At 42.4% G+C, this 23,207-nt stretch overlaps 1 protein-coding gene across 6 annotated transcripts in view; it reads left to right on the plus strand.

The window, feature by feature from the left end:
• The window catches only part of LOC137358450 (runt-related transcription factor 2-like), a 232,455-nt gene that overhangs the window by 171,619 nt on the left and 37,629 nt on the right, over window positions 1–23,207 (plus strand). For 4 of the 6 annotated variants that reach the window (XM_068024423.1, XM_068024417.1, XM_068024422.1 and 1 more), the window contains one exon: window positions 14,220–14,396. The exons of the other annotated variants lie outside the window; for them this stretch is intronic. In XM_068024423.1, the coding sequence (XP_067880524.1) occupies window positions 14,220–14,396 (177 nt within the window). The remainder of the gene's footprint in view (window positions 1–14,219; window positions 14,397–23,207) is intronic. 6 annotated transcript variants of the gene reach the window in all.

Raw genomic sequence — 23,207 nt, forward strand, 5'->3', positions numbered from 1 at the left:
CTGATGAGGAGCAAGTTAGGGCATGTAGCCAATGTAGACATTTAGGGGATATTTTTCTCTGTGTTAATTACAATGAAAAAGATAAAATAAACAGACAAGCAAGACCGGTAGTGAAAGGTACAAACTTTTCATCCATTTGTACTGTTATTCTGAGTCTTACTTCCATTCAACAATGTGTTCATGAAAAATAGTGTAAAAGTTCCCTTGTTAAGGTCTAAGACTTTGCTAAAGGCCAAATAAAGAGTGTGTTCTGAACTCCAGGTCAGAAATGTAGTTAGTGTTGTTCTCAAAGATCAGGGAGAGACAAGCATCTTCTCTGCACTACCAGTATCAATAAAATCCACCCACAACAGACATCACAGGGGGAGCTATGACAATCCCAAACAAAGAAAGAACTTGCATTGATAGGGCATCTTTCATGACCTCACGATGTTCTGAAGTGATTCACAGCCAATTAAATACTTTTTGAAGTGCAGTAACTGTAGGCAAACATGGGGGACAATTTGCACACAGCAAGGTCCCACAAATGGCTAACAAAATAAATCGCTAGTTACAAAAACAGAAAGTGCTGGAAATACTCAGCAGGTCTGGCAGCATCTGTGGAGAGAGAAACAGAGTTAACGTTTCTCATCTGTGACCTCGTCTGCTGCCAAATTACTAGTTAATCTGTTTTGGCGGTATTGGTTGAGGGATGAATGGTGGCCAGGATTACTTAATTAAGGGGGTACTGAATACCTATTTTGCCATGCCTCAACTTGCATATACTTCAGAAGTGACTACGATGAGCAGTAGAAAGTAGGAATAAACGGGTCATTTTCGTTTTGGCAGGCTGTGACCAGTGGGGTTAGGGCAAGGATCAGTACTTGGGCCCCAGCTGTACTAAATATATATCAATGATTTGGATGTGGGGACCCCAAATGAAATACTTCCAAGTTCACAGATGACACAAACTAGGTGGGAATGTGTGTTGTGAGGAAGATGCAAAGTGGCTTCAAGGGGATTTGGACAGACTTAGTGAGTGGGCAAGAACATGGCAAATGAAATATAATGTGGAAAAATGTGAGGTTATCCTCACATGTGCAGAGTATTTCTTAAATGGTAAGAGATTAGAAAGTGTAGATGTTTGGGGAAACTGGATCTGTATTCTCTAGAGTTTTGAAGAATGAGAGGTGATCTCATTGAAACCTACAAAATACTTAAAGGGATAGTCAGGGTAGATGCAACTAAGATGCTTCCCCTGGTTGGGAAGTCTAGAACCAGGGGGCACAATTTCAAAATAAGGGGGAAGCCACTTAGGACAGAGATGAGGAGAAATTTCTTTACTCAGAGGGTTGTGAATCTTTGGAATTCTCTACCCCAGAGGGTTGTGGAAGCTCAGTCATTAGTATGTTTAAAGAAAGATTGACAGATTACTAAATACAAATGACATAAGGGGATATGAGGATAGTTTGGGAAAAAGGAATTGAAGTGAATGACCAGCCATGATCATATTGAATGGTGGGGTAGGCTCAATAGGCTGAATGGCCTACTGCTGCTCATATGTTCCTGCACTAACCTAATGACCTGGGATTAACAAAGTTCTTGATTTTTATACGAATAGCTCGTTAGCTGCTTAAAATATGTAAGGAAATTATTATAGTGCACCATAATTGGTTGTTTACTTGTCATTCACACAAAGAAATCAACCACTACAAATTCACCTGCAATTTTGGTTAAACCCTACAAAAACTATTGTTAATAATCACTTTTTCAAAAAAGATGAAAAATAACAATTAGTTTATAAATGTAGTGATGTATACCTTTGCCAAAATGTGTCAATTTGACAAGTAATATTTCAATGTACCTATTTCATTAATTGAAAAATAAATTACATTAATAAATAAAGCTGTTGCAGTTAGAACTTTTTCAAATTCTGTTCAGTTAGTAGAATTACTGAACTAAGAGGCCCAGATATTCAGTTTATCAGGAATGGGGTGGAATCACAGACAGTTAAATAGATGCATAACTTGTGATAGATAGATCCAGGAAAAGGAAATGTTGCAATACCTATTGGACTGGACTTTGCAGGCAGCAGGGAACGAATGCACCAGCTATTCTGTGGGATTTAATCATCTTTGGTGCACAAGGCAATGAAACCACTATGATACTTAATTTAAAAATTCTTTATTTAGGGTATCTTAAATTCCATGGCTGGAATTTTACATTGGGTGGGTCCTCCCGCCCACCAGCCGAAATGTCAGTGGTGAGCCCGCCGCCGCTGGGCCTGTGGAGCCGGGAGTTTTCACTCCCCAGGCCCTGAATTGGTGTTGGGCGGGAGTCCCAACTCCTCGAGGCAGGAAGTCCTACCAAGTGGATCTGCCAGCCAATCAGCAGGCCGGCAGCTCTTAGTCCCAGCAACGGGAGCAGTGGCCACTGTTGGGACTGCACCCAACCATTGCAAGCAAGGTGAAGGATGGCCCCCGAAGACAGGTAAGTTTTTGGGGCCTCGCCGGGGACAATTGGCCGAGCCCTGGCGAGGCAAGGGGGGGGTTGGTTGAGGGTTGGAGGTTAGTGTTGTGTGGTGGGGGTGGTTGGGGGATTCAGGAGCGGCCCTCCATGGGGCACAGGATGCCTGATCAGGAGGGCATGCCCCCTAGATCGCAACCTTGCGGTGTTCTTGGGACCTTTGCAGTTTGGCTGCCAGCTCTTTGGTGAGGGTGCGGGAGGACATAAAATACCAGCTATTGTGTAACTGAGGATAATCTGAATTGTTGTTTCCCATTCAGTTTTGAATTGTGTTCTGCTCAACACATTTTATGTTGCAAACATTTCTTTTTTGGTGCTAACAGCCCTTGTATTTTGCTGGTAATAGCAGTTTATATAAGCCTTCACTTGAGCTGAGCAGTTTTCATACCCTATATGTATATTTCTTTGCAACTGCTTTAATCGCATTTTAAAAATGGGAAAATGTGTGATTTTGTTTCCATTCTGTTCACGTGGGCTTTACGGCCCCCCAATGAGCGGGCTGGTGGCGGAGGGGCCGTAGAATTGAGAGGGAGGTGCAAGGGGCCATTCCTGATGCCTTCCCACCCCCGCTGCAATTTTACGCGGGGCGGCGGCAGTGAGAAATGGCCCGCCCACCCCAGGCCAATCAAGGCCCTTAAGTGGCCATTTAACGACCAATTAAGGGCCTCCGCCCTTGGGGGGATTTTATGTTTGGCTGGCAGGTGGCTGAGGCCTCAGAAAACCCGCCTGATAAAAGTAGCAGCCTTCTGGCGGTATGGTGGGAGGGCCCTCCTGATTGGGCACGGAGCCCCATGGAGGCCTAGCCCCAAACCCCCCCCAAACGCACAACATGCCTCCCCCCACCCACCCAACTGATCCCCCTTGCTCGCCGGGGCCCAACTAATTGCCCCGGTGAGGCCCCAAAAATCTACCTCTTTTCCAGGTCCAGCTGTCATTTTCCTCTTGCAGTTGGGTGTAGTCCCAGCAGTGGCCACCACCCCCGATGGCACTGCTAGGACTAAGAGCTGCCAGCTAATTGGCTGCCAGCCTCAATGAGGTGGAAGTCACACCCAAGACCAATTAAGGGCCTGGGGACCGTAAAATCCAGTCTGGATCCCCATACCTGCCGGAGGTGGGATCACCACTAACTTTTCAGCCAGTGGACGCGTCCCCCTGCCCTCCGTAAAATCCAGCCCAATATGTATTTACCATCTAATGAATGAAGATAGCCACAGGCAGAAAGCATTGATGATTGGAACTCAAATGGTCAAAGATGAATCCATCGCTTAGGAATCTATGAAAAAAAAAACTCCCAGAGTTTAGAGCTCTGCTCAGTTTTACCTCTGCACATTATGCTGCAACACTTTTTTGGGGGGAATTTTATGGGTTTTGTGTAGTCTATGATAGATTAGATTTTGTATATTTTAAATTTGTTCTTGAAACGTGAGTAATAGGGGAGAGGCCTCATATGCTGCCTATCCCTAGTTGCCCAAGTAAGGTGGTGGTGTGTCTTCTCCTTGAATCCTCTTTTTTATTCATTCACTGGCCATGGGCACCACTGGCAGGGCCAGCAGTTATTGGCCATCCCTAATTACCCTTGAGTATGTGAAGTTACCTTTTTGACAACTGAGTGTCTTGCTAGGCCATTTCAGAGGGCATTTAAAAGTCAATTGCATTGCTTTTGGTCTGGAGTCACATATAGGTCAGCCTGAGCAAAGGCAGCAGATTTCCTTCCATGAGTGAACCAAATGGGTTTTTACAACATCCAATAGTTACATGGCCACCATTACTGATACTACCTTTTTTAATTAACTCAATTTAAATTACCCAGCTGCTGTGGTGGGATTTGAATTTATTTCTGGATTGGTCCATGCCTCTGGATTATTAGTCCAATAGCATAACCACAATGTACCAGTCCCTCCAGTCCTTGGAGACTTTAGGTGATGGTACTCCCACTATGGTGTTAGATAGGAAATTCCAGATTTTTGACCCAGCAACAATGAAGAAGTGTTGATGTATGTCCAGGTCAGAATGGTGTGTGACTTGGAGGGGAGCTTGGTGCTTCCACAATATTCTTGCTTTTTTTCTTCTTGGTGGTAAAAGACATAGGGAAGGGAGGTACTCTTGAAGTAACTGTGGTTAGTTCAGATTGTAGATTGTATATACTGTAATCACAGTGCATTGGTGGTAGAGGGGTAGCTATTGAGTCCATTGAGTCCATTGACAAGGACAATCAAGCAAACTGCTCTGCCCTGGATGATGTTGAGGTTCCTGATTGCTGTTGCGGCTGCATCCATCCAGACAAGTAGTGAGTATTCCTTCACACTTCTAACTTGTATCTTGTAGATGATAGAGAGATTTTGAGGGGCCAGGAGATGAGCTGTCTACCCAGCATGTATTTGCTCTTCTAGCCATAGTGTAATATAAGAACATAAGAAATAGGAGCAGGAGTAGGTCATTCGGCCCCTCAAGCCTGCCCCGCTATTCAATAAGATCATGGCTGATCTGCCCCAGACCTCAACTCCTCTTTCGTGCCAGCTCATTATAGCCCTCAACTCCCCGATATTTCAAAAATCTATCTACCTCCTCTTTAAATACTTTCAGTGATCTAGCCTCCACAATTCTCTGGGGTAGAGAATTCCAGACATTCACTACCCTCTGAGAGAAGAAATTCCTTCGCATCTCAGTTTTAAATGAGTGTCCCCTTATTCTGTAACTATGTCCCCTAGTTCGAGATTCCCCCACTAGTGCGAACATCTTCTCAACATCTACCCTGTCAAATCCCCTCAGAATCTTATACGTTTCAATAAGATCACCCTCATTCTTCTAAACGCTAATGAATAAAGGCCTAACCTGTTTAGCCGTTCTTGATAAGTCAACCCCTTCATCCCAGGAATCAGCCTAGTGAATCTCTTTTGAACTGCCTCCAATGCCAGTATATCCTTTCTTAAATACGGGGATCAAAACTGTCCGCAGTACTCCAGGTGCGGCCTCACCAACACCCTGTACAGTTGTAACAAGACTTCCTTATTTTTAAACTCCAACCTCCGAGCAATAAAGGCCAAAATTCTATTTGCCTTTCTAAATACTTGCTGCACCTGCATGCTAACTTTTTGTGTTTCATGCACAAGAACACCCAGATCCCTCTGTGCTGTACTTTTTTGGGGTCTCTGTTCATTTAATTAATAGTCTGTCTTTTGATTCTTCCTACCAAAGTGCATGACCTCACACTTTGCTACATTAAATTCCATCTGCCAAGTTTTTGCCCACTCACTCAACCTAACAATATCCCCTTGCAGATTCCTTATGTCTTCATCACAACATGCCCTCCCACCTATTTTTGTATCGTCAGCAAATTTGGATATATTACACTCTGCCCCCTCCTCCAAGTCATTAATATAGATCGTAAATAATTGAGGCCCTAAGACTGATCCTTGTGGTACCCCACTAGTTACGTCTTTCCAACCTGAAAAAGTCCCATTAATCCCAACTCTCTGTCTTCTGTGAGTTAACCAATCCTCAATCCATACTAATACATTACCCCCAATACTGTGAGCTCCTTTCTTGTGCAATAATCTTTTATGTGGCACCTTATCGAATGCCCTCTGGAAATCCAAATACACTACATCTGCCAGTTCCCCTTTATCAACTCTGCTTGTTATATCCTCAAAGAACTCTAACAAATTTGTCAAACATGATTTCCCTTTCACAAAACCATGTTGACTCTGTTTGATTGTATTAAGCTTTTCTGACTGTCCTGCTATTTCTTCCTTAATAATGGACTCTAGCGTTTTCCCAACAACCGGTTAGGCTGACTGGCCTATAGTTTCCTGCTTTTTGTCTCCCTCCCTTCTTGAACAGGGGCGTCACATTAGTGGTTTTCCAATCCGCTGGGACCCTCCCAGAATCCAGTGAGTTCTGGAATATTTCGACCAATGCCTCCACTATCTCTGCAGCCACCTCCTTTAAAAGCCTTGGATGTAGGCCATCAGGTCCTGGCGACCTGTCTGCCTTTAGTCCCCTTAGTTTGTCAAATACATTGTCCCTCATGATACAGACTGTGACAAGGTCTTTCCTCCCATTAGCTCCTTGCTTATCTGATATCTATGGGATGTTTATAGAGTCCTCCACCGTGAAGACCGGTTATTGGTTTAAATTATCTGCCATTTTCCTGTTCTCCATTATCAATTCTCTAGTCGCATCCTCCAAGGATCCCACACTCTCTTTTTATATACCTGTAGAAGCTCTTGCTGTTTATTTTAGTATTTCTTGCCAATTTACTTTCATAATCAATTTTCTCCCTCTTTATTAGTTTTTTAGTCGTCTGCTGCTGGTTTTGCCGCTTTGTATGCCTTAGTTTTTGATTGGATACTCTCCTTGACCACCTTTGTTAACCATGTATGGTTCATCCTTCTCATCCAGTGCTTCTTTTTGATCGAGATAAATTTTTGCTGAGCATTATAAAATATTTGCTTAAATGTTTGCCACTGCTCATCCACTGATCTTCCCCTTAGTCTATCTTCCCAGCCCACTTTAGACAACTCTTTCTTCATACCTCTGTAATTGCTCTTGTTTAAGTTGAGGACACTGGTTTGAGACCCGGGTTGCTTGCCCTCAAACTGAATTTGAAATTCTACCATGTTGTGATCACTCGCCCCCTAAAGGATCCTTAACTAAGATATCTCTTATTAATCCTATCTCATTACATATTACTAGATCTAAAATAGCCTGTTCCCAGGTAGATTCTGCAACATATTGCTCTAAGTAACAATCCCTGATGCATTTTACAAATTTGTCTTCCATGTTGCCTCTGCCAATCTGATTTGCCCCGTCAATATGTAGATTAAGATCACCCATGACAATTGTAGCACCCTTCTTACATGCCTCCATTATTTCCCAATTTATACTTTGTCCTACAGTGAGGCAACTCTTTGGGGGTCTAAAGACGACTCCCATCCGTGACTTCTTCCCCTTGCTGATTCCACATCACGATCTATTGCAGCTTTATCACTACTCACCACCGCATTGATACCTTCCTTTATGAACAAAGCTACCCCACCTCCTTTTCCTTTTTGCCTATTTTTCCGGAACATCTAAAACCCTTTAATATTGAGTTCCCAGTCTTGGTCACCCTGCAACCACGTCTCTGTAATAGCTATCAAGTCATATTCATTTATTTCTATTTGTGCTGACAACTCTTGTTACAAATGCTGTGTGCATTCAGATAAAGAGACTTAAGCTTTGACTTTTTGCCATTATTACTCATTCTGGTTCTAATTTCTGCTGCACTCTTCTGATTATATTTTCTGCCCCTTCCTGTCACACCTTGATTACCGTTCGCCTCTTCACTACCCTGCACCTCTGCTCTCTCATTTCTTTTTGATTTTTTAAACCTCCCTTCAATTGAACCCTCCCACCCACTAATTAGTTTAAAGTCCTATCTACAACCCTAGTTATACGATTCACCAGGACACTGGTCCCAGCCTGGTTCAAATGAAGCCTGTCACAATGGAACAGCTCTCTCCTTTCCCAGTACTGGTGCCACTGCCACATGAATCAGAACCTATTTCCCCCACACCAATCTTTGAGCCACGCGTTTACCTCCCTAATCTTATTTACCCTACGCCAATTTGCACGTGGCTCAGGTAGTAATCCGGAGATTATTACCTTTGTGGTTCTACTTTTTAATTCAGCCCCGAGGAGTCCCTCAACAGAACCTCTTTCCTAGTCCTGTCTATGTCGTTGGTACCTACGTGGACCATGACAACTGGATCCTTCCCCCCCACTCCAAGTTCCTCTCCAGCCCAGAAGGGATCTCCTTAACCTTGGCAGCAGGTAGGCGACACAGCCTTCGGGACTCTATCTTTGCTGCAGAGAACAGTATCTATTCCCTTAACTATGCTATCCCCTATTACTACTACATTTCTTTCTTCTCCCCCCTCTTGAATGGCACTCTGAACCACGGTGCTGTAGTCAGTTTGCTCATCCTCCCTGCAGTCTATGCCCTCGTCCACACTGGGAGCAAGAACCTCGTAACTATGGATAAGGGCACTGGCTGAGGCTCCTCCAAAGCTAAATTCTGGATCCCCATGCTTGCCTCACTCGCAGTCACACCCTCCTGTCCCTGACCACAGTCCAAATTTGATGTAATTAATTTAAGGGGTGTGACTGTCTCCTGAAACACAATGTCCAGGCAACTCTCCCCCTCCCTGATGCGTCGCAGTGTCCACAGCTCAGACTCCAGCTCATCAACTCTGAACCGAAGGTCCTCGAGCAGCCAACTTTGAGTGCTTCAGTTCAACTTCTGTTCAGTGGTAACCTCAGGATGTTGATTCGAAAATGGTTGTGCTACTTTGGAAACTAACGCAGCACAAACTGCCTTCTGTAGTAGCACAGAAACTCACACACTGACCTAAAAGAACAAGACTTCAGCCAATACACCCACTATTATTCGGGGCCTGCTCTTCCCTTTGTCATGTCACCAGGCATAACTTATCCCCCAACACCAAGACAAATCATTTGTCTCTACCCTTTGATTCATATTCTTCCAGTAAAAGCATAGTCATGCCAGTTAACTTGAATATCAATGCAATCCTCCCACAAATGCAGGACCATAATGTACAATGGCTTCATAAAATATATTTACGCATGTACTCCTTTGAGAATTCAATTTAAAATAAACTATCTAGACTAATGCCTACCTCCTCAGTGCTGTCTACGCTCCTTGTCTCATTCTACCTCACTTTTGGCCATATTGTCTCTGTTTCTCAGTATTGCAGAGAGTAGAATTAAATAGAATTTACAGCACAGAAACAGGCCATTTGACCCAACCAGCTTACACTGGTGTTTATGCTCTACATAAACCTCGCCTGCCTTACTTAATCTTGCCACATAAACATATCCTTCTCTTCCTTTCTCTGTCATACAAACATACGAATTAGGAGCAGGAGTAGGCCACTCGGCCCTTCGAGCCTGCTGCGCCATTCAATAAGTTCATGACTGAACTGATTACTCCACCTTTCCACCTACCCCCAATAACCTTCCACCCCCTTGCTTATCAAAAATCTATCTACCTCTGCCATAAAAATATTCAAAGATTCTGCTTCCACCACCTTTTGAGGACCCTCTGAGAGAAAACATTTCTCCTCATCTCTGTCTTAAATGGGTGACCCCTTATTTTTAAACAGTGAACCCTCGTTCTAGATTCTCCCACAAGGGGAAACATCCTTTCTACATCTACCCTTTCAAGATCCCTCAGGATCTTATGTGTTTCAATCAAATCGCCTCTTACTCTTCTAAATTCCAGCAGATACTAGCCTAGCCTGCCCAATCTTTCCTTGTAAGACAGCCTGCCCATTCCAAGTATTAGTCTAGTCAACCTTCTCCGTACTGCCTCCAACACATTTACATCCTTCCTTAAATCAGGAGACTAGTACTGTATAAGTACTCCAGATTAAAGGCCTGCTTGGGTCTGCAAATGAGACCCGACCTGAGCCCAACAGAACCCCATCTGACCCTGAGCCCAACCCAGCCCGAGTCCTTCAATTTTTTCCCGCGCCCGACCCGACCTGACCCGACCCGACCATCGGTTAACCTACCTTCCATTTTTCACTTTGTTCCTTACCTGCACAAGCTTAAAAAAACTAACAAAACCACCTTTAAAGTCCAAAAAGTAAATTAACATTAGAGTCACTTACCTGAGGTGGTGATAGAGCGTGTCCGATCCGACCCGACCTGACCCGAGCCGGAATGCTGGACCCGGAAGTGCGACCTGACACGACACAACCCGAACCCGACACATGTCATTGGGTCCCGTCGGGTTCGGGTAGCAGGCCTTTACTCCAAGTGTGGTCTCACCAATTCCCTGCATAGCTGAAGCATAACCTCCCTACTTTTATATTCAATTCCCCTTGCGATAAACGATAACATTCTATTAGCTTTCCTAATTACGTGCTGTACCTGCATACTAACCTTTTGCAATTCATGCACTAAGACACTCAGATCCCTCTGCATCTCAGAGCTCTGCAATCTCTCACCATTTAGATAATATGCTTCCTTTTTATTCTTCTTGCCAAAGTGGAAAGTTTCACATTTTCTCATATTATACTCCATTTGCCAGGTCTTTTCCCACTCACTTAACCTATCTATATCCCTTTGTAGCCCCCTTATGTCCTCTTCACAAGTTACTCACGTACTTATCTAGCTTCACCTTTAAACATCTATGCTATTCGCCTCAATCACTCCATGCAGTGGTGAGTTCCACATTCTCACCACATTCTTACCAAACTCTTGAGACTACGCCGGTCTGTTTGAAACCTTGGTGTCATATTTGACCCAGAGATGAGCTTCTGACCACATACTCACACCATCACTAAGACCATATATTTCCACCTCCGTAACATTGCCCAACTTCACCCCATCTCAGGACATCTGCTGCTGAAACCCACATTCATGCCATTGCTATTCTAAAGCACTCCTGACTGGTTGCCCACATCCTACCCTCCATAAACTTGAGGTCATCGAAAACTTTGCTGCCTGTGTCTTAACTCGTGCCAAGTCCTGTTCACCTATCACCCTTGTGCTTGCTGACCTACACTGGCTCTTGGTCAAGCAACATCTTGATTTTAAAATTCTTATCCTTTTTTCACAAATCCCACCATGGCCTTGTCCTTTCTATCTCTATAATTTCGTCGAGCCCCATAACCCTCTGAAATATTTGCACTCATCTAATTCTCGCCTCTTGAGCATCCCCAATTTTAATCATTCTCATGGGCAATTAGGGATGAGCAATAAATGCTGCCCTGGCCAGCGACGCCCACATCCCATGAAATGAATAAAAACAAAATTGCTCCACCACTGGCGGCTGTGCCTTCTGTGCCTCAACCCTAAGCTCTGGAATTCCCTCCCTACCCCTCTCTACCTCTTTTTCCTCCTTTAAGACACTCATTAAAACTTACCTTTTTGAACAAGCATTTGGTCATCTGACCTCATATGTCCTTACGTGGCTCAGTGTCATATTTTATTTTATAATGCTCCTGTGAAGTACCTTGGCATGTTTTATTCGATTAAAGGTGCTATATGAATATCAATTGTTGCTGTTGTTGATGTCTAAATAGAGACATTCTCCTGATTTCCCCATTGGATTTATTAGTAACTATTTTTTATTTAAGGTACCTAGTTTTGGCCTTTCCCACAAGTGAAAACATCTTTATGTCTACTCTGTCAAATGCCTTCAGAATTTTAAAGACCTCTCTCAGGTTGCCTTTCAACCTTCTCTTTTGTGGAGCCTATCTTTCCTTATAGTTGTTCTCCCTCAGTTCTGGTATCATCCTTGTAAATCTTCTTTGCACTATCTCCAATGCTTCTAAATCCTTTTTTTCATATGGACACCAGAACCGAACACAACAGTAATTCCAATGGAGCACAGATCTTCCTTGCCTCGTTCTTGTCGTACACAAATCCCATAAGAGGCTTTCATTGCCGTCACACATCATATATGAACTGTCCATATTACATATAATCAGTCAATAAATGCAGACACATGCTTGTTAACTTAAACTTTCGTAACAGCAGCTGCTGCTGTTCCCATCACTATTACAATTATGTTTTACGTCTGCAGAGCTATTTGTACAGAATTACAATTTATTTTAATTTAAACATGAGGTTTAGATGTATTACCTGCATTGAGATTTCAAATCAATTCTCTTTGCTCAATGTGCTGATTATTTGACACTATTACAGATCTAGTGATGCAGACATAAATAGGCAGGAACATTTTATGTTCCTCATCTCTGTTTTTAAAAAAAGATGTAATGTGATCATTGCTTGAGTATTGGTTTCTATTCCTAGTAACCATGAAAAAATTCACTGCACACATAGCTGTAACACAGTGACTGCCTCTCCTTTTTAAGTTTTTTTTATTCAAAATGTTTAATCCTGAAATAAATCCAAATCCATTTCTGTATTTATTAACTTAAACAAAGATCTTTATGAACACTTCAGGAATGTCTTGTAAGTTCAATGCATTCTTCTTTCGCTCCTGTATCTATCGGGCTAGGTTTAGTAGGCTGAGCTAATTGTTGTCTCCTGCCAATTGGCAATCAGCCAGCTCAAGCAACTTTTTTTTTCTACTGTTAGATATTTACTTTACTTCCATTAAAAACAGCCTGTTCAGGCCTGATGGGCAAGCCCAAACTGTACAAAGTGACTGGCTTCTTTTTACTTTCATTCCTTCCATTGTATTTATACAAAAATCAAACAGCTAATGCACCTGTAGGCTGTTGTTTTTATTGCTAGTGTTTGTTTTTTTCTTCTCTTTCATCAGAGTTAGGGTATGTGTACTTGACTGTGATCGGGATGCTGAAAGAAAAGATCTGCGTGACTAACTCTGTTTGCATGCAAAACTACTTCAGAATCTTTGAATAATAATGATAGCCACAGCTGACCCTGTTACTGCCAGTGGATGATTCCAATTTGCTCAGTTTTACAACCAGTTGAAGTATCGCAGTTCAAAATATAATTTTATTAATATGACAGAGATTAACTTTATAAAATGTCACAGAGCACTGAACCAATGTTGTATTTTATGAAATCTATCCAGTCCAGCCAAAAACTTCCTTGTATGTATTGAAGAGAATTTAGTTTATGTTTCCCTCAAGGAAATGTCAAAGTTTTTACTAACAGCAGGACAAAGCGGAAATGTTTGAAATTGCAGTGGTCCTTGTCTAATGGGTTGCTTCATTCATTGCAGTAATCAGGAACACGCTTGTCCATGAAGCTTCAAATTTTGCTCAGTCTATATATGGTATAACCACAAAAAGAAACATGAATAAAATTTTAGCAACAGAATATACGTACTTAATTGTTTGACATATTTAGTTATTAATGCAGCCATGTCAAAGGCTAGTGATGAACAACAGTAGAACTAAGTTGATTTTATTTTGGATAATGTAAAATATATCTGCCAATATAGTTTACCATTGCCATGCCTAGGAAACCTGAATTCCCTTTGTGCCTATTGTCATGTTGCTCTGGATTCATTACTTTTCATAGAGTCGTAGAGCTGGATTTTGAGCCCCCGACATTGGGCTCCGTGGAGGGGAGGGGAGGGGAGGCCAAAAGATTGTTCCGGCAGAGGCCCGCCACAGAGTTTGACGCTGGAAGGGTCCGGCCCGATCCTCCCAGCGGCGGCAAGGATCCCCCCTCTTACGGCAGATGTGGTTGTCCGGGATTGTGATGCTGTCCACAGGCTGCCATATGCTGCAGTTGAGACAGACTACCTGCACTGCCATTCCTAGATAACCTTGTTTTATTTATTAAAGTTTATGTATTTCATCAACTTAGCTTTTTTTTAGTTTTTTGACTAACTACTTCATCTAATTTAAGTAGTAGGTAGATTAAATTAAATATTTACCCCTAATTTACCCCCGCCGCTCCTCCTTTGTGATTTTCTTTCCTGTGCCACTCATAGACAGCTCTTTATCTATTGCTCCACACTCGGCCTCGTCCTTTCCTACCATTCCGCTCTTGGCCTCACCCCTTTCTTGGGCAGTACTCAACAGTTACTATACTTGCTTATCTCTTTGGCCTTTCCAATATGATGGGATTGCCCTTTTCAAGACTAAAATTATAATAAATTCATCTTTCAGCAGAAAAAATGTATAGTCTACATTTTAACTACGTAAGTGGATACAAGAGAATTTTTGTAGATTGCCATTTTGTTCTCTTCTAACCAGGACACAGACAGAAGCCTGAAGATCAGCCCAAAGTTGGATTATTCTCAGAACGTCTGAGTGAATTGGAACGCCTTCGCCAAACTGCAATGAGAGTGGGTGCCTCAACACAGAGTCCGCGTCCTTCTCTCAATCCTGCACCAGCTCCTTTCAGTCCTCAGGCTACATCTCAGATTGCAGGTATGTAGATTGCTCCTTGTGGGTTGCTCCTTGAGGTGTGATATTCGAAACAATAACTAAAGCTCTTTTCATTACTAGTAGGTTAGTGCCTGTATACTTACCTTGAATGCTTCTGAATAGACATTTACCATGTGTATTCAATTGTTGATAGCAGAATATCTGATGAGCCTAATACTTAAAAAAAATGTCCTGTTTACGTCTTTTGTATTCCAACTACTCCCCTCTATACTGATTGCAATTCATGCAATTATAACAGGATGGATTATGTTGTAGTCTTCTTCATTGTGCATCCACCATTATCCATATGCATTTATTTAATGACTTATTACCCCAGTCAATCTTCTGTTTCTTCTCCTGAAGGTGTTGACCCATGCTGGAGTACAGTTCCTTCAAGGGTACTGGTAATCCTCCGTGGCCATTCTTCATGTACAAGACAAGAGAGCTAGTAAACCATGGGTTTATGGCACTGAGTCCAAATCAAAGAAATAACATTACAGCATAGAAACAGACCATTTGCCTATAAAGTCTGTGGCAGTGTCCTTCTGCTAGTCTAATCCTACTCTCATGCTCACTCCTCATATACCCTCTCATATTTCTCTTTTCCAACCTAAGAAAATAATAGATTCAAAATGGATTGTGCCAGATATTTCCACATTCTAACCACTTCCTGTGTAACTTTTTTTCTAACCCCTCCTTTAATTCTGTTTATGATCATCTTATATTTGTGCTCTCTCATTACATAGCGTCGTATCATATCTCTCACAAACCGTCAAAGTGCTTCAAGAACAACAATTTACATTTATAAAGAACCTTTAACATAGAAAAACATCTCAATGTGCTTCACAGAATGAGTTTTATTGTGCAGTCACTGTTGTGTAGGCACACATGGCAGTCGCTCAGCAAGGTCCCACCAACAGAACAGATGAATGACCGGTTAATCGGTTCTTGTTGGTTGACGGCAGAATGCAGGATACTAAGACAGAGTTCCCAGTTTTTCTTTGAGTAGTGTTGCGGGAGCTTTAACATCCATCTGACTCACCAGTGCTGTCAGGTTATTTAATTTAATTTCTTATCCAAAGAACAACACCTCCAGCAATGCAGCATTCCCTCAGTACTGCACAGATCTCTGTCTAGGATATAGGGTCAAGTACTGAAATGGGACTGGAACTAGTAACCCTTTGACTCATAGGCAAAAGAGCTACTAACTGAGTTTACCTAATGCTCATACACCAGCTTCTGGTCGATGCCATTCGTGAGGGATCAACCGGGGAAACACTGGTTGATGCTCTTCCTTGCTTACCCAAGGTAACTAATATAAATGGCAGAGCTCTAACCATTGGCTCGGCTGAGAGGTTAATGGGGTGCTGGATTTCATCGAAAGAATTTTAGAATATAAAAGCAAGAAAGTACCACTGCAGCTATACAGAAAGCTGGTCTGACATTTTTGGAATATTAGGGGCACTTTTCCCAGCTCTGTTACTAGTACTAAGGGTTTGCCCAGTGAGAATCCCCAAATATGACATGTTTGGAAGGATAGGTGGACCCACCGAATGCTGGAGGCAGTTCAGGCTACATGAGAGATGCTGTGCCCACTCACCAATACTTGCACATTTGTAGCTACAGGCAAATGTGGACGTTTGCAGATTATTAGTGCTGAGGGTGGTTTCTCTTCCCAAAGGAAACTTGAAACGGCAGACCCTAATGCACCATGAAGATATATAAATGCCTGACGATTGTAATGTTAGATACTTCCTTGGAAGCACCAAAATTACAGTACACCATGATTTCAGTAGCACTTCATGAGAGAAGGCATGCCAGGCTGATCAGCTAGTATAGCCTGATTGGTAGCACCCAGCAAAATTCCATTACTTCTGTTTCTGAAGGCTCAGGCATATCCAAGTAGCAATGACTCATTGGACGCATTGGGATTTGGTCAGCAGAGTGACAGATGCAGTCCTACTTTACAACATAGGGATGACATATCCAACGACAGTAGCAGTCAGCTGTGGCTTGGAACTTGGCTCCTGCTATTTGTAGGCATGCTGCAGTGTAAACCGGGGGTTGGCGGGTGGGGGGGCGGGGGGTGTGGTGGTTGCGTGATGGTACCATGGAGTGGCACAGTGATGGTGTAAAAAGCATGTAAGAATTTAGAGAAAAAAATCAATTGGAAGTTCTTTCCTCAACTGGTACACCTTTCTTTGTGCTATTTGAGCCTTCTCAAAATTCACCTGCCGATTCCGTGCTGGCCTTATTTGCATATATCGCAGTGAAAGCCGGTTGCCACAGCTGCAGCTTTCCTGGGTTTGTACTGTATATGCAGTCTGGGTAACTTTGACTGAGATTTATGAAGTAATAACAGCTCCCAGAAGTGAAGAATCTGGAGAGCTTGAATAGAGGTTTCTTTGCAGCTAGATAATGCTTTCTAAGCATTGTTTTGCTATTCAGCCTACAGACACCTACACTTGCATCTCACTGTTTTCTCATAGGGTCAAACTACTGGCAGATTTTCAGATAAGCCCTCCCCACCTCTTCCCCCAGTCAGGGTTTCTCAGTAGAAGGTAGGGCATTCACTTTGGGCATTCTCTTTGAAGAGGAGGAGGACCACAGCATAGAGCAAAGGAGACTCAGGCAGCATTTACTGCAAGAGGCATCATGGCATATGTCGTCATTAATGTGTTCTTCTGCAGAATAAAGTCTCCCTTTGACACCACAGCCTTACTTACCTCCTTCAGCCCTACTTAGTAAAAGTATGTTTCTTATTTAAAGAAACCAAAGCAGATGAGAAGAGAAAACCGCAACTAGAAAATGATAACAATGATCAGTGAGCGAGCTAGAGATAAGGGACTGACTGACAACACTTGAGAAGCTCTCCCAACTAACTTAAATTGATTGTTTACATAGTTTTTGCTCTTTGCCAAGTTCGGGCACCTGAACATAATCTATTTTGTGATGTGTAACAGCTAAAAGCAAATTGTCTACTATTTCTTCCCCTCCTTATTGTCATCATCATCACCATCATCCCCCAAACTGCTGCTGAACAGTCCAGGCTGCACAGTAGTTTCCAGATAGTTTAGCTGATTTACACCTGTTTTACATTGGGTTTTATACAATTTCCCCAATGGGAATGCAAATCCCAATTCTCTCTAAGTGCAAGCTTTTAAATTGTTTTAAATTCTTCTGACAGACCTCACTTTTTGTTCTGATTAGATTAGAGATACAGCACTGAAACAGGCCCTTCGGCCCACCGAGTCTGTGCCGAACATCAACCACCCATTTATACTAATCCTACACTAATCCCATATTCCTACCAAACATCCCCACCTGTCCCTATATTTCCCTACCATCTACCTATACTAGTGACAATTTATAATGACCAATTTACCTATCAACCTGCAAGTCTTTTGGCTTGTGGGAGGAAACCCACGCAGACACAGGGAGAACTTGCAAACTCCACACAGGCAGTACCCGGAATCGAACCCGGGTCCCTGGAGCTGTGAGGCTGCGGTGCTAACCACTGCGCCACTGTGCCGCCCTAATGACATAATGTCTGATGACATATTGCAAGAATCATGGTCTGGATATTTATTTCATCTTTATAAACCTAAATTTATGTAATTAGATTACTTTTTATAACATGAACATCAATATAGATTATTTTTATTTTACTTCCACACACAGCCAAAAATGTCAGAGAGGATCCAGTGAACTGATAGATATTCTGTTAGCAGTTTGAATGCTTCCCTCAAAATGCTGTCATAGTGGAATTCAGGCTCAGCTTTAGATGATGACTCTAGCCACAGGTACCGAGTATCTCATTAGCTCTCTTTGGTGGCTTTTCAAAAGTAGGAAACTGTTATAAGATTTTCCTACCAACTGACTTCAGAAAGGCATTAACACCCAAGTCATCAAGATGTTTGCCATTCACCCTCCTTTCTACCTCAAGGAGAGAACTTGTAGGAACAGATGGTTGAGGGAAGATGTAACTGAAAAATAATGGAGGTCCCAGGAAATATGGAAGGAAAAAAAGACATCATGCACAGCAATGACACAAAAAACAAATTTTATTTAGATGCATTCCTTTGTAGGCACTGTGCAATTAAAAGAAACGATTTCACTTCTATATAAATTCAATTGCTCAAGTGCATATAAATGCAAAGCTGTTAAACACTGTACGTGGCTGATTATTGAAGTAATTGATAGTTAAATCGGAGCTGGCAGCATTTCACTTCTTGCAAAATAAGGAGACGCCAACTACACCTGCAAGTCTTGTCTCAGATCTGTCAGCATCTGGCAGGCCAAGATATAAATGACAATTTGTTTCCTTCATAACAAGATGCAACAGAAAGTACATTGACCAAACAAAAAGGATGTGCAAAAAAATTGCACTTTCCTGTTATAGTACTCCCGACCACAGAAGTGTCATTCGCCTTTTAATTCAATTCAAACCAAACTGAGGTCCAACATATACCTTCCCAAATGTTCTTATTATGATCATATACTGGATAAGAATCAAGCCTAGACTGAAACCTAAACAAAGCAACTCATTAAAAATAAAGCCAAATCTGGCTAGGGTTACATTCACAGTAACATGAACAATGGAATAATATCACACTTCTCGCCTGGTGTAAAACATCAGCATTAGAAAAACTTTTCTATATTGCAGTGCAGCATTAGATTGGAATGTGTTCTCACTTGCAGGGCTGCGATAACATTTACCATCAGAAAGAAAATAGCAATTTTTTTTGTATTAATGTAACAAATAAAGGTTTCTTCTTAATTTTTACCTCCTGCTAATATCACATTTTTTTCAGATAACCATTTTCTGTGTTTAATATAAAGGAACTATTTGCACAGTTGAGTAGTTGCCAAGAAAACTCAGTAGTGAAAAGATTAAAAGGATACAGGCTTTAGCTATTACCAGCCAAATAGCCCAATGCTTATCCCAATATGTGCACATGTTTGTTTTGGCTACAAAGTTAACCCCTATTTTAACTGCCTCATTCCTTACCCTCACACCCACTGAGAGCAGAGCATATGCCGGGGTTATAATATCAGTGGTGTGTTACTCACTGGATCCACGCTGTACTTGCGCCCCCATGCCATTTTAACAGGTGCATTTCAGGCAGCATATGAGGCTCAAGTCATAGGCGTACAAGTGCCTCATTCAGATTTAAAATGTTGGGCCTGATAACATTAGTCAGGCCCCAACATTATTTTTACTTTGTGTCACAAGGTCAATGCCACAGGCGAGCAGGACCAGAAGAGGGCCGCAAAAGTAAGTTAGAATCATAGAATCATACAGCACAGAAGGATGCCATTTGACCCATCGCACCTGTGCCAGCTCTCTGAAGGAGCTACCAGTAGGTCCCACTCCTTTTCCCATTTCCCATACCACAGCAAATTCTTCCATTTTTAATAGAGATCCAATTCCCTTTTGAAAGTTACTATTGAATCTGCTTCCACCACCCTTTCAGGCAGTGCAATCCAGATCATAACAACTCTCTGATAAGTAAATTTCTCCTCATCTCTCCTCTGGCTTTTTTGCCAATTATTTTTAATCTGTGTCTGCTGGTTCGTGACCCTCCAAGGTGGGTAAAAAAAAAATGTATCCTTTTGGGCAAGGAAAAGCAAGAGTGTTACTTTGGTGCCTAATGTAAACAACTTATGTTTAACATAATAAAAGGTCCCAAAGTGCTTCACAGGGGCATAATAAAACAAAGTATGACACCAAGCCACATAAAGAAATATTAGGTCAGGTGACCAAAAGCTTGGTCAAAGACGTAGGTTTTAAGGAGCGTCTTAAAGGAGGAAAGCGAGATAGAGAGGTGGAGAGGTGCAGAGAGGGTATTCCAGAGCTTAGGGCCTAGGCAACTGAGGATGTGGCCACTAATAGTGGAGCGATTAATATCGAGGATGCTCAGACAACCAGAATTACAGGAGCACAGATATCTCAGAGGGTTGTGGGGATGGAGAGGATTACAGAGATAGGGAGAGGCGAGGCTATGGAGGGATTTGGAGCCAATGTAGGTCAGCGAGCACAGGGTGATAGGAGATCGGGATTTGGTGTGAGTTAAGACATAGGCAGCAGAGTTTTGGATGACCTCAAGTTTACGGAGGGTAGAATGTGGGAGAACAGCCAGGAGTGCATTGGAATAGTCAAGTTTTAGGTAATGAATGCATAAATGAGTGTCTCAGCAGCAGATGAGCTGAGGCAGGGGCAGTCAGGTGAGATGGAAATAGGCGGTCTTAGTGATGGCACAAATATGTGATTGGAAGCTCATTTTGAGGTCAAATATGACACCAAGGTTACGAACAGTCTGGTTTAATCTCAGAGAACAGAGTTTGAAGCAGGGGCTGAAAGCAATGGCTTCAATCTTGCTAATATTTAATTGGAGGGAATGTCTGCTCATCCAGTACTGGATGTCAGATAAGCAGTCTGATAATGTAGCATCAGTGAAGGAGTCGAGAGAAAGCATCAGTGAAGGAGTCGAGAGAAGTGGTGGTGAGGTAGAGGTGGGTGTTGTCGGTATACATGTAAAAGCTAAAGCTATGCTTTTGGATGATGTCCCTGAGGGGCAGTATGTAGCTAAGAAATAGGAGGGGCCCAGGGATAGATCCTTGGAGGAAAACAGAGGTAACAGTGCTGGAGCTGGAAGAGAAGCCATTGCCATCTGGCTAGGATTATATAGATAAGAATGGAATCAGGTAAAAGAATCCCACCCAGCTGAACAACAGTGGAGAGGCTTTGGAAGCAATGTGGTCAACTATGACAAAGGCTGCAGATAGGTTGAAAAGGACAAGGAGAGATAGTTTACCTTTGTCACAGTCACGTAAGATGCCATTTGTGACTTTGATGAGGATTGTTTCAATACTATTGCATGGTGGAAACCTTGATTGGAGGGATTGAAACAAGGAGTTCTGGGAAAGGTGGACATGCATTTGGGAGGTGACAACACGTTCATTGGTTATGATGAAGGGTCACTGACCTGAAACGTTAACTCTGCTTCTCTGTCCACAGATGCTGCCAGACCTCCTGAGTATTTCCAGTATTTCTTGTTTTTATTTCAGATTTCCAGCATCTGCAGTATTTTGCTTTTATTAACGAGTTCAAGGACTTTGGATAGGAAAGGGTTAAATGTTACTTAGAAGAAAAAACCCTGGTCTTCAGAGAATGTAGGAAGTGGATGTGCTTAAATGTACTGATGCAAGACGTTATTTGCATACAAGGATAGGGCACCACCCTTCTTACTTGTTGCAGCTGATCCACACAGGAACTGTTTTACATATTGTGAGATTGTGCATGGTCATTATAAAAATACTGCTTCTTTGGACTGAACAGTCTCACACCCACACACTCGTCTAGCAGAGCATTGTTTACCAGTTTGCTGCAGGAGCACAGACTGCAAGACTAAATGCAACATTTTAAAGCTAAGTTATCCAATTTTTGCAAATGCGGGGGCAGATTTTTCTCTGGGTCCGATCAACATACAATTTCAGTGGTTGTGTAACTTTCGCCTGCTACAAGTCTCTGCCCTAATGGCGACCAGTAACCGAGGTTGGGGTCATGTTTATGCTTTTGATAAGTTCATAGCAATGTTTCTGCAGCTGCTGGGCTGTCCACCTTGGATGATGGAGACGAAAATGAATGTGGTGTCTTCTGCAGGGTAGCATGGCTGGTAATCCAGGCAGAAGACCCCAATAAAATATGTAATAAAAAGGTGTTAAACTTCCCATCTAGCCTAGTGTATATGATCACTCTTGAATCAATTGCACCAGGCAAAGCAACTGTTTAAAGTTTACATCTCCTTCGCCCCTTTGCTTCGCTCATACATTTCTGCTCCGAGTACCAAATTTTGCTGTGGCGCAAATGATGGGAAATATGTTGTACGACGTTTTCCCATCATTTGCATTCCATTGCAAAACGTCTTCGCAATGAATATCCAACATCACTTCCATGGAAAATTAAAGCAGTTGTATCGGTTACAAGAAACCAGCAAAATAGCTCCTCGTCCAAGTTATCTCCCACACCTGCTTCAGTAAGTGCCGGGGAGTCAGTGTAATTGCAGAGGAGAATCTGCCCTATGATTCTGAGGGTAACAGAGCTGCAGTGTTTTTTGTTACAATTTTGCTCCTTGGGTTATGCAAAATAACTTCTGTGTTTATCTCTTGATAGCTTTGCTATCAAGCCTTGGAGTCCAACCTCATACCTTTAAAGAATTAAAATGACTCAACAACTAACACTAGTGATATTGGTGAGGTTAGAATTTAAAGTGTTGTTTCTAAACAGTACAATGTAGTTGTACTATACAGGGCTATGTCTCCCAGTCTACAGTTGGGTTCCACTGGCATTATTTTTCAGAATCTCTCTTGTAGCTATGAGCTACTCTTGAGAACAGATGCTCTGAGAGAAATTTTGGAATTCGCTTGTTCATAGTCAGCTGGAAGTACTCTATAGGGTCACTGCTGACTCTTCAGTAGCTCTACGTGTTTAGTGTTTAAATGGTGTAAGCTTCAAATAGAACAAGAAAAGATTTTTGTATCTAAGCTGTCTGATGGCATACTGAACAAAGGCAGCTATGGAATGCGCACCTTTAAATCTGTTTATTGATAGCCATTAAAAAATCTCTGAGCCGTGGCAAAAAGAAAGATCCTATGCATTACCCTTCCACGTATGTAGAAGAGTTCGTATTTTAACCTATATTTCAATAGGGTTGGTAAATCTGGTTGGATGCTTGGGTGTTGGACTCCTGAAAGTTTCATCACATGACCTCCCACCTCTACCCACCCCCGCCCCCCCCCCCCACCCCCGTT

This window comes from Heterodontus francisci, chromosome 3 (assembly GCF_036365525.1).
Source record: "Heterodontus francisci isolate sHetFra1 chromosome 3, sHetFra1.hap1, whole genome shotgun sequence".
Classification (NCBI taxonomy): domain Eukaryota; kingdom Metazoa; phylum Chordata; class Chondrichthyes; order Heterodontiformes; family Heterodontidae; genus Heterodontus; species Heterodontus francisci.